This window comes from Schistocerca americana, chromosome 5 (genome assembly GCF_021461395.2).
Source record: "Schistocerca americana isolate TAMUIC-IGC-003095 chromosome 5, iqSchAmer2.1, whole genome shotgun sequence".
Classification (NCBI taxonomy): domain Eukaryota; kingdom Metazoa; phylum Arthropoda; class Insecta; order Orthoptera; family Acrididae; genus Schistocerca; species Schistocerca americana.
The window spans coordinates 121,036,334-121,048,220 of NC_060123.1; the positions used below are offsets into that span (position 1 = coordinate 121,036,334).

Below are 11,887 nucleotides of genomic sequence, written 5' to 3' on the forward strand. Positions count from 1 at the left end.
AAGCACACACACTAATAGGATTTACCATCGTACAGAACAGTAGGATCTGCGTAAGTGTACCAAATGTTTGAATAAAATGAAGTAAGTATCGTGAAAGTGGCGCTCTCCTGTTTTTTGACGTCCTGGTGAAACGGAAACCCGATGGCAAGGTGGGGCACAGTGCGTACAGAGAATCTATACACTTGGACCTGTATCCACATGCCTCCAGTAGTCACAGCAGCTCACTGTGTGAAGGTATTTTACGCACAGTTGTTCACAGGACGAGATCCATCTGCGATTCAAGGTGGCACTGAAACTGAGCTAAAGATCCTAAGACCCATTCCGAGGAATTGATACAGCACGAGTAGATAAGACGTGCGTATAGGCAGACTGTACCAACAGAACAACAAAAAGGAAATGAAGAGCACAAATCACTAGCGTGCATCCTATTTGTCGACAATTCCTCCATAAAAGTGAGCAGAATCTTGGAGTGACATAATGTTAGATGTGTATTTCGTTCATCCCCTATAATCTTATTACTACTAGCTTCAGCAGGGGTTGACCTATGCCTTCGAAACCCAGGGATCTGTCAGACCCACTGTCAATGAGACGAAGCACGGACTTGAGAAACTGTACGCACTGCCAAACCAGCCGTAACTGGCCACAGTATAATAACAAGCAATACTATAGATTCCGGCAAAATATAAATATTTGGGCAGTCTTCCTCCTACTGAAGCTGCGTCATTAAACAGGCCATTGAAACTAGGGCTCAAGATGATCTAATAGACAGATGAGTCAGGTCTGAAACCTTCAATGAGTCTAGAAGAAGAAAACCGTTCCCGCACAATACGTCCGCTCTCGAAAGCGGTAGCGTGAGCACCAGTGTTTGGAGCCGGGAGTCACTACCCCAACTACTGCTACCATCTGCCGCGGATGGAGTGGTGGATGGGATAACGGCCAGCGTGTACAGAATGCCGACAAGAGCGGAGCAGCCGTCATCAGGGTCCACCTGCGGATGGCAAAGAGTCTGATGGCGAAAAGATAGATAAGATCCAGAGTAGGACTGTTGATATTTTCAAAAATAACGGGAATCTAATTCGGTACGTAAAAAATGTCAATATTGGCTCGATATATCGAGGAAAGGTATCAATATATCGGTGTAGAGACTGAAATAAAATCTCCATACCGGCACATAAAAATTATAAATCCACTGCTGGTCTTAGAGCTGTATATTTAAGTATCGTACCTCAAGGCAATTTAAGTCCCCTGATCTCATCTCGCATGGCTGTCCTTAACTGTCTTTTTGGCGGGAATTGCGGTATTCGCAAGATGATTTTCAACTGTTTATACGAGCGAAATGCACATACACATCATCTTAGCTTATATATTTCGATACTTGAGGGGAACAGTTCTACGAAAACGTCCTTTATTGGACCCAAATGGCTTGCATCTTGCAGTGATAGCTTGTATATTAGAGAAGGAAGACACAAGTGCAAAAAAACACAAAAAAGGATATGGTTCTAAGAATTATTATTACGTGGTACAGATGGGGAATTTCACACACTACACAAGGAGCTCGAAGAAGAAGAATCTTCATTTTTATTTTAGAAGGTCGAAGCATCAGTTTTTATATTTGTTATATCAAATTACATCCAGAATTAATTACTAAAAGAGACGCAGTGATACGAGCTGCTATCACGTCCCGTGAAAAACTGGTTTGCTTAAGATTGAGTTTCGTTGTTAGTCCGGCGCATATTTTCGTGCAATGGTCATTTGTCTCTCAACACCTTTCCCTTCAAGATTTATAGATTTTCTTTAAGTCTTGTGTTTGGCTTCTCATAGTTCAAGTGCCTTGTCTATACTGGGGTTAACTAGTGAAACCACATAAATATTGGCAACTGATGCTTGAAAAACTGTTTCACAAACAATCCAGAGAGCTACTTAAGAATAAATGAGCCCTCCACAAACACATATATAAACAAATAACGTGCAGTCCCTGCAGGTTTCAGGCCATTTCTTCGTGAAACGCCACGAACACCTGACAATATATAAATAAACTCCGCCTACTAACCAGTCAGATTATATCCACACTACTATTCGCACGTCGAGTTGCAGCCATATTGCATCCATTTCATTGTAAAATATTAAATACCGTATTGGTATGAATAAAAATACACTTTATAAGTGTAGCAGAGGGCAAGTAATTTAGTACGCCCATACAATAAAATTCAGTCTGCTGCCTCACTGATTCAGTTAATGTTTCGTCTTTTGCTACAAAATTTGACAAAAATAAATAACAAAAAATTGGTTCAAATGGCTCTGAGCACTATGGGACTTAACATCTGAGGTCATCAGTCCCCTAGAACTTACAACTACTTAAACCTAACTAACCTAAGGGTATCACACACATCCATGCCCGAGGCATGATTCGAACCTGCGACCGTTGCAGTCGTGCGGTTCTGGACTGAAGCGCCCAGAACCGCTCGGCCACCACGGCCGGCAAGAGATAACAAAACGGAACACTTTATAATAAATAACGAACAAAAAACTGATAGTAACCACTAAAAACATAGATAAACGAAATATCGATATCGGGGCATGGCCGTATGTAGGGAGGAAATGAGTTTGGGGGTAACGTGATCTACAACGGTTGAATGAGGTCAGCCGTCAAAACTTTCTTGCCGAGAAACCTTGACGATGCCGTGACGTGACGAGATGGGACGCGATAGCCTGTGTGGATGCCGCCATTTGAAATGCATTGCAGAATGTTTTGACGGAATGCGATCTGACGTGGCGTGATGTGATGTGACAGCCAGTGTGAATTGGCCTTTATTATTATATATACCTGTCTGTACGCAGCAGCCTGCCTACCTCCCTCAGACCAGGAACTGAATGGAAATCGATGAACGTTGAAGCTTCGTGGTAACCACCTCGCTAATAATGCTAACTGGATGTAAGAGGCACAATAAAGGCGTCCGGTAGGTCCATCGCTCGTTTACGTCAGATATCGGATTTGTCCGGAACACATCATGTCGACTTCCCCGTCTTTTTTTTTTCTTTTCATTTATGCTAACGCCAGCGAAATAGAAGTTGTAGTGTCAAACCTGTGTGATGACGCTAAACATCGCAGTTTCTGTTGGTAGCGCCAAGCGCCGATTACGTTAGTATTTCCCCTCATTTGTCTCTGACTTTCGCAGAGACCAATCTTGTCATTTGGGTTTCTGTTCATGAGTTCCTGAAAACTGTTTTTGAAGAATGCCGATTGAACAAATAGCACAACAGCTCCAGTAAAAATTGCGTTTTTAACGTAAAAGATGTGTTATTTCTTCACATCGGAACCCTTGTCATTCCATTCATATCGCCACCCTCCCAGTGCAATAGGCCTCTTTTGTACCACGTATACTTGCTTCACACAGACAAAGAAAAACATTGGACGTGTTCAAAGATCAAAAAATAGAAAGACTCGTTCACACAGTGAAAGTGAAATTACGTTTTAGTACACTTTCATAAAAATAGCTTCCAATATGTACAGAAAATTATGAAAAAAGTATAAAATAAAATAATCGGCACTCGATATTGCCGTTTTGATATCGATGTATGAAGTGAGAAAATACGGCTGATATATATCGATACCTATACTAAAAATGTCGTTATATCGATATTTTATTAACAGCCCTAATCCTTAGGGTCACCCGAGAATTCTGCAAGTTGCAAATGCTCTGGAATAACATCAAATGATCAATAGTAATCACTACTGAAACAATTTTCTAAAACATTTTCCAGTGAATTGTAAAGGTGATTGAAGACGATAGTTTTTCTTTACTTAACAAAGGGAGATTATCGAGTGTGAAAGATAACAAACGACCACATTGAACTGACTGCAACACTGATTTTATATTTCATTCAAACGTGCTATTATCTTTCATTGCACTAATTGTCTACTTGTACCTTGGTAACTTAACCCTGTGGTGCATAACTTCCACTACACTGATCGCTTCTTCTGCGTTTTCTGCCAGTGCTGAGGTTGAAAAAGCTATGGGGAGTCCCTATTGGTGTTGTGCCCTGCGTGGTTCTCCAGCCTCACGATTAGAAACGTCAGAGAGATTAACATTAAAATTTGTCCACTGCAGTGTAAATCATGCACCGCATCGTTAACTCAAAAAATGTGTGTGAAATCTTTGGGACTTAACTGCTAAGGTCATCAGTCCCTAAGCTTACACACTACTTAACCTAAATTATCCTAAGGACAAACACACATACCCATGCCCGAGGAAGGACTCGATCCTCCGCCGGGACCAGCCGCACATGCCATGACTGTAGCAGCGTTAACTCTGGTAAGGCACTGCACATCCATGCGTCAGTGATATTCACAATAGTTAACATTAGCTGTTAAACTGGATCTGAATACCTTACACAACACCGAAGAATTCAAACATATCTGTGAGGAATTTCTGTTCGCTTGAAAGGATTGCACCAAACATAACTCAGACACTTGTCCACCTACCAATCCATGTACAATTGGCAAACAGTTAACTTTAACGTAATTAGCAGTACAATAGACGTTCTGGTATATATATACTTGTATCTTTGTATGTACCGGGTGATCAAAAAGTCAGTATAAATTTGAAAACTGAATAAATCACGTAATAACGTAGATAGAGAGGTACAAATTGACACACATGCTTGGAATGACATGGGGTTTTATTAGAACCAAAAAAATACAAAAGTAAAAAAATGCCCGACAGATGGCGCATCATCTGATCAGAATGCCAGTAGTTCGCATAACAAAGTAAGACAAAGCAAAGATGATGTTGTTTACAGGAAAGACACAATATGTCCCCCATCATTGCTCAACAATAGCTGTAGTCGAGGAATAATGTTGTGAACAGCACTGTAAAGCATGTTCGGAGTTATGGTGAGGCATTGGCGTCGGATGTTGTCTTTCAGCATCCCAAGAGATGTCGGTCAATCACGAAACTCTTGCGACTTCAGGTAAGCCCAAAAGCCAATAATCACACGGACTGAGGCCTGGTAACCCAGGAGGCCAAACGATACGAATGTGGCGGCTGAGCACGCGATCATCACCAAACGACGCGCGCAAGAGATCTTTCACACGTCTAGCAATATGGGGTGGTTCTAATAAAACCCCATGTTATTCCAAGCATGTGTGTCACTTTTTACCTCTCTATCTGCAATATTCCGTGGTTTATTAAGTTTTCAAATTTATACTGACTTCTGGATCACCCGGTATATACAGTGTATTTGTATCCATCCTTTTTTAAGAGCGACAGCAGTTTCATGAGCGTCTTATCTCGCTCATCTGTCAGGTCTACGTGGAACGCTAGCCAGAAGACGATTTCAGGGATTTAGTTAGGTGAGCGTTGTACGCTAAACGGATTATTTCAAGGGTTAAATTTTCTGAGGACGGACTAAGTGCCTAGAACCGCTCGGTCACAGCGGCCAGCCTCGAACAGTATCGTGAATTTTTTTGTCATAGTATTATAGATAATGTGGAGTGAAAATATTACGTTTGCTCATACTTACCTGTTACAGAAGAAGCATTTTGGCTTACGTCGACGAATTCATTTTTCATTAATATTTTCGGAAAGTGTCTTAACTAATCCAGTAGTCGTACTGGCACTGCTAGTTCAGGTTAGTCGCAAGAGTCAGAGAAGTAACGTAGCCGCACTTACTGGCCCCAAATATATAGCAATATTAACTAAAAGCAATAACTGTTCACAAACACTTGCACTTTATATTAGAATCATTTACAAATCAACAACAAAAATATTATCTAAGGGCCAATTTTACTGGGCATAGCGTGAGTCAGTAATTGGGCAAACAGGAGGGAGGGGGAGTTTAACCACTTCATCTCAAAAACCGACAGCGCTGGTCTCACGTGTCACCGTGGGTGGCTTGTGTGATGTTCATGCCACGCGTCGATCGCTTTTGGTAATCTGTGGTTTCTCATTAAGAGATTACTCTCACTTTTCTGTATTCCAGGTTTGAGGCTTTATTCTCTGCATCTTAGCTACTTACTTGTCCTGCTCTTCCAGTCTAATCCCATAGCTGGTAGGTTCCACTGAGAAAGTGATGTGGTGGTATCTCCCGCACACATGGCATGTATTGTTAGCTGTCGTCCAGGACAGTGCCCTCATCCTCTGAAGGACAAAAAAAGTAAACTCTCAGGAGAAATGGTTGGTAATCAATGCAATGTCGCAAAGATACACGCCGTTGAAGGATATATAAATGGTTCCAGAATGAGATTTTTACTCTGCAGCGGAGTGTGCTCTGGTCGAACTTCCTGGCAGATTAAAACTGTGTTCCGGACCGAGTTCATGTAAATGATTAGAACCGCGGTTCTATGTGACAGGTAGAACAACCACTGGAGTACAAGAGCGTCATTGCTGTTTACTGTTGTTATCAGGCCTGTAGCAGCATATAAGTGATGTTAACAGCGTCAGATGTTGAGTTTTCACTGTGAAGGGCAAGGATGTGCCGCATACGCATGTGAGACAGCGTTATCAGCACATAAAAAATTTTGAATCTTCTCTCATTTTGGGTCTCCATTTAGCTGGCTGATCGAATCCTTGCTGTTCAGATGTGTGGGGCATTCAGATGTGAAAATGCCCTGATGCTGGACTACACGTATACGTGAGGGAAAGTATACTCTCCGTCAGGCGTCTAGTCGAACACGTCTGATCATCAAAAGGTAGGAACACAATATTGCGCATTAAGTACTGCGTAACCCTTTCACTTCTCTGCCTGCCATCCGAGAACACAACACTGTGTGTGATCCCGTATCACTGGCTGGAGACGCAGTAGCCGGACGAGGGAATTACCATTCCGTGCCTAAATTGTCTTCAACACCACAACACAAAGAATTGAGGAAACTCGACACAACGGGACATCACAGACGTCCTCTGCCCTCGTATGTTACTTCCCTTGCGACAGCACTGTAGTGGCACCTATCTACAGGACAACATGACGTGCGCCTCTGCCAGCTGTCTGCGGGGATTTTGAACAATCCCATGACCAGCAGGATTCCCAGAGCTGTCTCCGATAGAACAACGCGGACGTCAACTCGATATCGGTGCTGGCATCCACGATATAAGGACCGGCTACAACAACTGCTAGCCAGATTGGCTCTGGAGAGAATACAACGGCACATGTCACAACCGAACCAGAACATCCTTTCAGGTCAGAGGGCACACAGTCGTCCTGACAGACGTGCTCATACCGCCATGTTCTTTGTAAATTTGACTCGATTTTGTTGTCTCTGAGATACGTTTCCCTATCATTTCAGTCTGTGAATTTTCATTTGGTCTCCTCCTCCCCTTCTAGGTGTTTCGCTTCCTTTTGTCAGGCTGGGTACTATTCAGAAGTTGAGGTCAGACGAGGGACACACAATCTGCTGCTGAAAGATTCAAACATCGGAATTTAAGCAAGATCATAACCCGACATGATAAGGAAAATGAGGTCGTCATTGACTGACAATAGGCATAGCAGCGAATCCAGTTCCGAGCGTTAAAACTGCGTCGACAGCAATTTAACATGCATGCCGCCAGATGTAGAAGTCAGAATCTTTTGTGTGAAACAGCATGCAAATCACTAAATATGACGCCTCATTAGTCCAACAGACGAAGTGCTGCCACTAGTTAATTTTATTTTTCTCTGCTCTTCAACTGGTAGCTTACTCCTCACTGCTTTTCAACTCGTCAGTCATTGAACATTCACCTGTAACCCACTGACTGATCAAGTGACTGAAGACTCTAACACTGAGTCCATATTGTGTCCTGCTCTTTGCAATTATTGGATTGTTCGCAATTTCACGCAACGAGTAATCGATACTTGGTAACCATACCTACCTGTTTCGGTGCTGGGTCTCAAAATATAGAATCCAGTGAGCGGGAAAATTCCTGGGTAGCGGATGGTGTTTAGTTTGGAAACTGCCATATTATTGTGAGGCTGTTTCTTGTTGTTGCTCTTAGCATGTGGGCAGCAGGTTGTCTAACGGCTGGCATGCCAGATTTTATCGTGAAAACAACTGGGGACTCCTTCAAAAGCGTCTTACAGTTACGGAGTTGTCTAGAAGACTGCAGTCCAAAAACAAGCTTAGTTGCTTGCACCGGGAAAGCCTCTCAATCTTCGATAAGGTATCTCGTGTGATCATGCTTTCGTGGCGTCTCCCTGCTGTCAGCCAGTCCTTAAATGAGACAACCCTTTCAGAGCAAGACCATCATTTCAGTTCCATCTTCAGGTAAACCTCTAGGTACGGCGTAAATGGAGCCTGTTTGTCCTGAGCGTCTGGCGGCGGAGTATGACATTGCTCCATGGCCTATGCTTAGTAAACCTGCCGCACGCAAATCCTGTCCATAAAAAATGTCATCACTTCCCAATAACAAAAAAAAAAAAAAAAAAATGCTGCAAGACTCACAAGCTCAGTGTGATTTTTGGGAATGCAACATTCTTTCTAGTTGCACCCAAAACTTTTGAAGCCATTCAAGAATCAACACAACTGACCGAGCGAGGTGGTGGAGTCGTTAGCCCACTGGACTCGCATTCGGGAGGACGACGGTTAATTCCCACGTCCGGCCATCCTGATTTAGGTTTTCCGTGATTTCCCTAAATCGCTCCAGGCAAATTCCGGGATGGTTCCTCTGAAAGGTCGACTTCCTTCCCCATCCTTCCATAATCAGATGAGACCGATGACCTCGCTGTTTGGTTTCTTCCCCCAAACAACCCAACCCAACACAACAGATCGTTACCAACAAAAATACCGAGGACATAAAGAAACACACACGGATCAACACAGAACATAGATTACATTCCGCGAGGGCTTCTTGTCACAAAGGAAAGCGATGCTAATGTGTACAAGACACATAGTGTTAAGACTTGAGGAACCCTTACATAAAAATAAACAGCAACGAAATTCACGAAATAAATATACGGAAACGTAGTGTGGTTGCCAGCTCAAATAAGTAATCATGTAGCTCAGCAAAAAAGTATGACAAGCATCGCTACAGTAACAGTGATCCGGTCGGGTCCGACGGGACGGATAACAGCAAATATAACAGACAATAATGAACATCGTTCCTCATCAGTACTTGTGATACCCGCAATAAATAACCTCACTGAAGGAAACATTAGTTACCCCTATAGGATTCGTTGAAAGCATTGTATAAGACCATTCAGTTCCACCCCTGGACTTGATAACTGCCTGTATTCGGTTAGGACGTGAGTCCATAACAACGTGCAAGTGTGGAGAGCCCAGATTGAGCCACTCGCTGAGGATTTCATCGCGCCGTTCTACCAAACTGCGGGTATCTGATGTCGACCATTGTATCAGTTTTACCAACGCGTAGCACAGATTTTCTAGGGGGTCAAGTCAGGAGATTTACCAGACCAATAGAGATTTAATAGGGTAAGGGATCCAGTCACATATCCTTCCACGACGATAAACTTAGTTGTTGTCTTTTTGTGCTTATGTGAGCAATGGACTGCTGCGAGACGAATGACTCTAAAGGTTCACTGCATGCTTCTCCCGTTGCAATGTACCAACTTATGTCGGGTTTGGAAGCGATTTTTATTCACAACCCGTGAAATGCGTCTTCGATTCCTCTCAGTAAAAATATTCTTCCGTGTTTCGTAGCCAATTGAGTTGCACCACTGCTTATAGACACGTTGAACAATCTGCCTCGGAACACCAACAAATTCGACAACTTCACACACAGTATGGTCATGTGCAGGGACAAATACGATTTCCTCTTTTAACCATTCCGTAACATCATTACATTTGCCCATGTTTCCGTGCAGTTGCTGCTTGCAACACGTAGAGACAATGCGCGCATGGCTGAATTAGAGGCTCTATCAATGTGCCCACTGCCAAGACTTAATGATTAATGTTTACGTGCGTGGTGGCCTGAAATATTTTTTGTCGTATGATCTTACAAGGACGGTCGGTGCTTTCCGTTGCGCGTTGCGTCGCACCACCTGTAATCACGAAACGTAACATACTCGTTACCAGTCTTTGGAAATCTCTTGTGTCTTCACGGTAACTGTGCCAGCTACGAGAACCATGCGAATGAACTCATATGTAAGCAACAAGAACAACGTGTCAGTACATACAGGGTGGCAATTACTGAACTATATGAAATAAAATCGTCATAGCTTCTGAACGGTTTGCGTTCAAACTATACGGTTTTCTGAGGGCAGTTTGGTCTAGAGACTACTTCCACGTTCAGTTGGATTTGCTCGTCAATAAGCAAAATTGGTGCCTTTGGTGAACTGGGAATGCGCATTTCGCGTTCAAGAAGTCTCTTAACCCTCAACGGGTGACTGTGTAGTGTGAAATGTCCAGTCACGGAATAATCAACGCGATATTACCTCATGACACGATGATACTGAAAGGTACCTGAAGGTTTTGGAAGTTGATTGCATCCCCATTACCCATAGTGGCCCTGATGTCCTTCATGCAAGACGGAACTCGACCCCGTCGGAGCAGGAGAGGGTTTGATGTCCTGGAGAAGCACTTTGGCTACTGCATTCTGGCCCTGGGGTACCCAGAGGCCACTGGCATGGGCCTCGATTAACCACCTTATTCTCCCGATCTGAACACATGCGACTGATTTTTGTGGGAGTATATTAAATACAAGACAGCAAAAACCCCAAAACCATTGCTGAGCTAAAAACACATACTGAGGTCATCGACAGCATAGACGTTCCGACACTTTAGCGGGTCGTGCAGAATTTCGCTAATCGTCTGCGTTTACATGTTAAATGTAGAGAGTGCACGCCGCAGTTTGTAACTAATTTACATTTTTTTCCTATAGTTTAATAATTGTCAGTCCGTACCTCTACATACTTGAACTATTTTCCCTCAGAACTTGAGACACGTAAACCAGTCTCATCAGGCATAAATCCACTTTTCAGGCAGTACTTTATTCTCCTCCCGTATCCTCCTTAACTGGAATTCTATAAGTTTACGCGTGGCTGGTTCTCCCCATCCATGCTACGATTTTCAAATGGTACACGTTGTATGACGATAGACATCAGAACATGGACAAATTATATTAGAGTGAAGCATAAAATAAAACACTAGTGTAGGCTGCGATGTCATCCAAGAGAACGGGAAGTCTAGTAGACTAATTACTCCAAACGGCTTCCCTGAGCATGGCATGCACTCATACTCACACTAAGCGTTTCATATGTCTCCTTCTATTCTAGGATATTACCACCATCATGCACACGAATTACTTTATAATCATAGAAAATAGATATTGTAATGAATCCCGATTCAAAAAAGGAAAGTATGAGATGAAATACTTGTTCTTCATTATTCCGAAAGGTAACTTCAGTTTCCATTAAGTTTAAACCTCCTACATGGCCAAAGCAGCTCTATTAGCTGATGACATAACTGTTTGCTTTGTAGTCGGGTCGAGTCTTTGTTGAGGAGCAGTACAGCTTGGTGGCGAGGGAAAATGATAACATCATGCATAATGTAACAGAATAATGTGCAGGTTCGATTTATGAAAAATGCAAATTCGTACTCAGTGGCAGGTGGATAGCGCGCAATCAACACGTCATCAATTCAATCACTTCCAGACGTTAATAAAAACTGAAACCAGAGCGTAGGCTTCACAAATTATTGGTAATGGATAGTGGTGCATTTCTGTATAGGTAAAAACATAGATTATGTTTAATTACTTTTATAGTTACCTGCTAAAATTACAGAGATCAAGAAAATGGCCTGCAGGACGTGAGACTAGAGAGTAACACGAAGGGGGCTGTACTCCTCACTTTGTATTAAAACAAAGAAAAATCGACAATGAATCACAGATACATTCAGTACAACGATATGATTTTGGTAGGCCTTTATAATGTTCAGATCACTGACTTTTGAATACAT

The 11,887-nt window shown here is 42.7% G+C and overlaps 1 protein-coding gene across 1 annotated transcript in view; it reads left to right on the forward strand.

Annotated features, from left to right (window-relative positions):
* LOC124616230 (putative odorant receptor 92a) overlaps positions 1–11,491 on the forward strand; it is a 199,428-nt gene extending 187,937 nt beyond the window's left edge. The window contains exon 8 of the mRNA XM_047144532.1: positions 11,411–11,491. Coding sequence (XP_047000488.1) covers positions 11,411–11,491 — 81 coding nt within the window. The remainder of the gene's footprint in view (positions 1–11,410) is intronic.
* Positions 11,492–11,887: the final 396 nt, after the last annotated feature.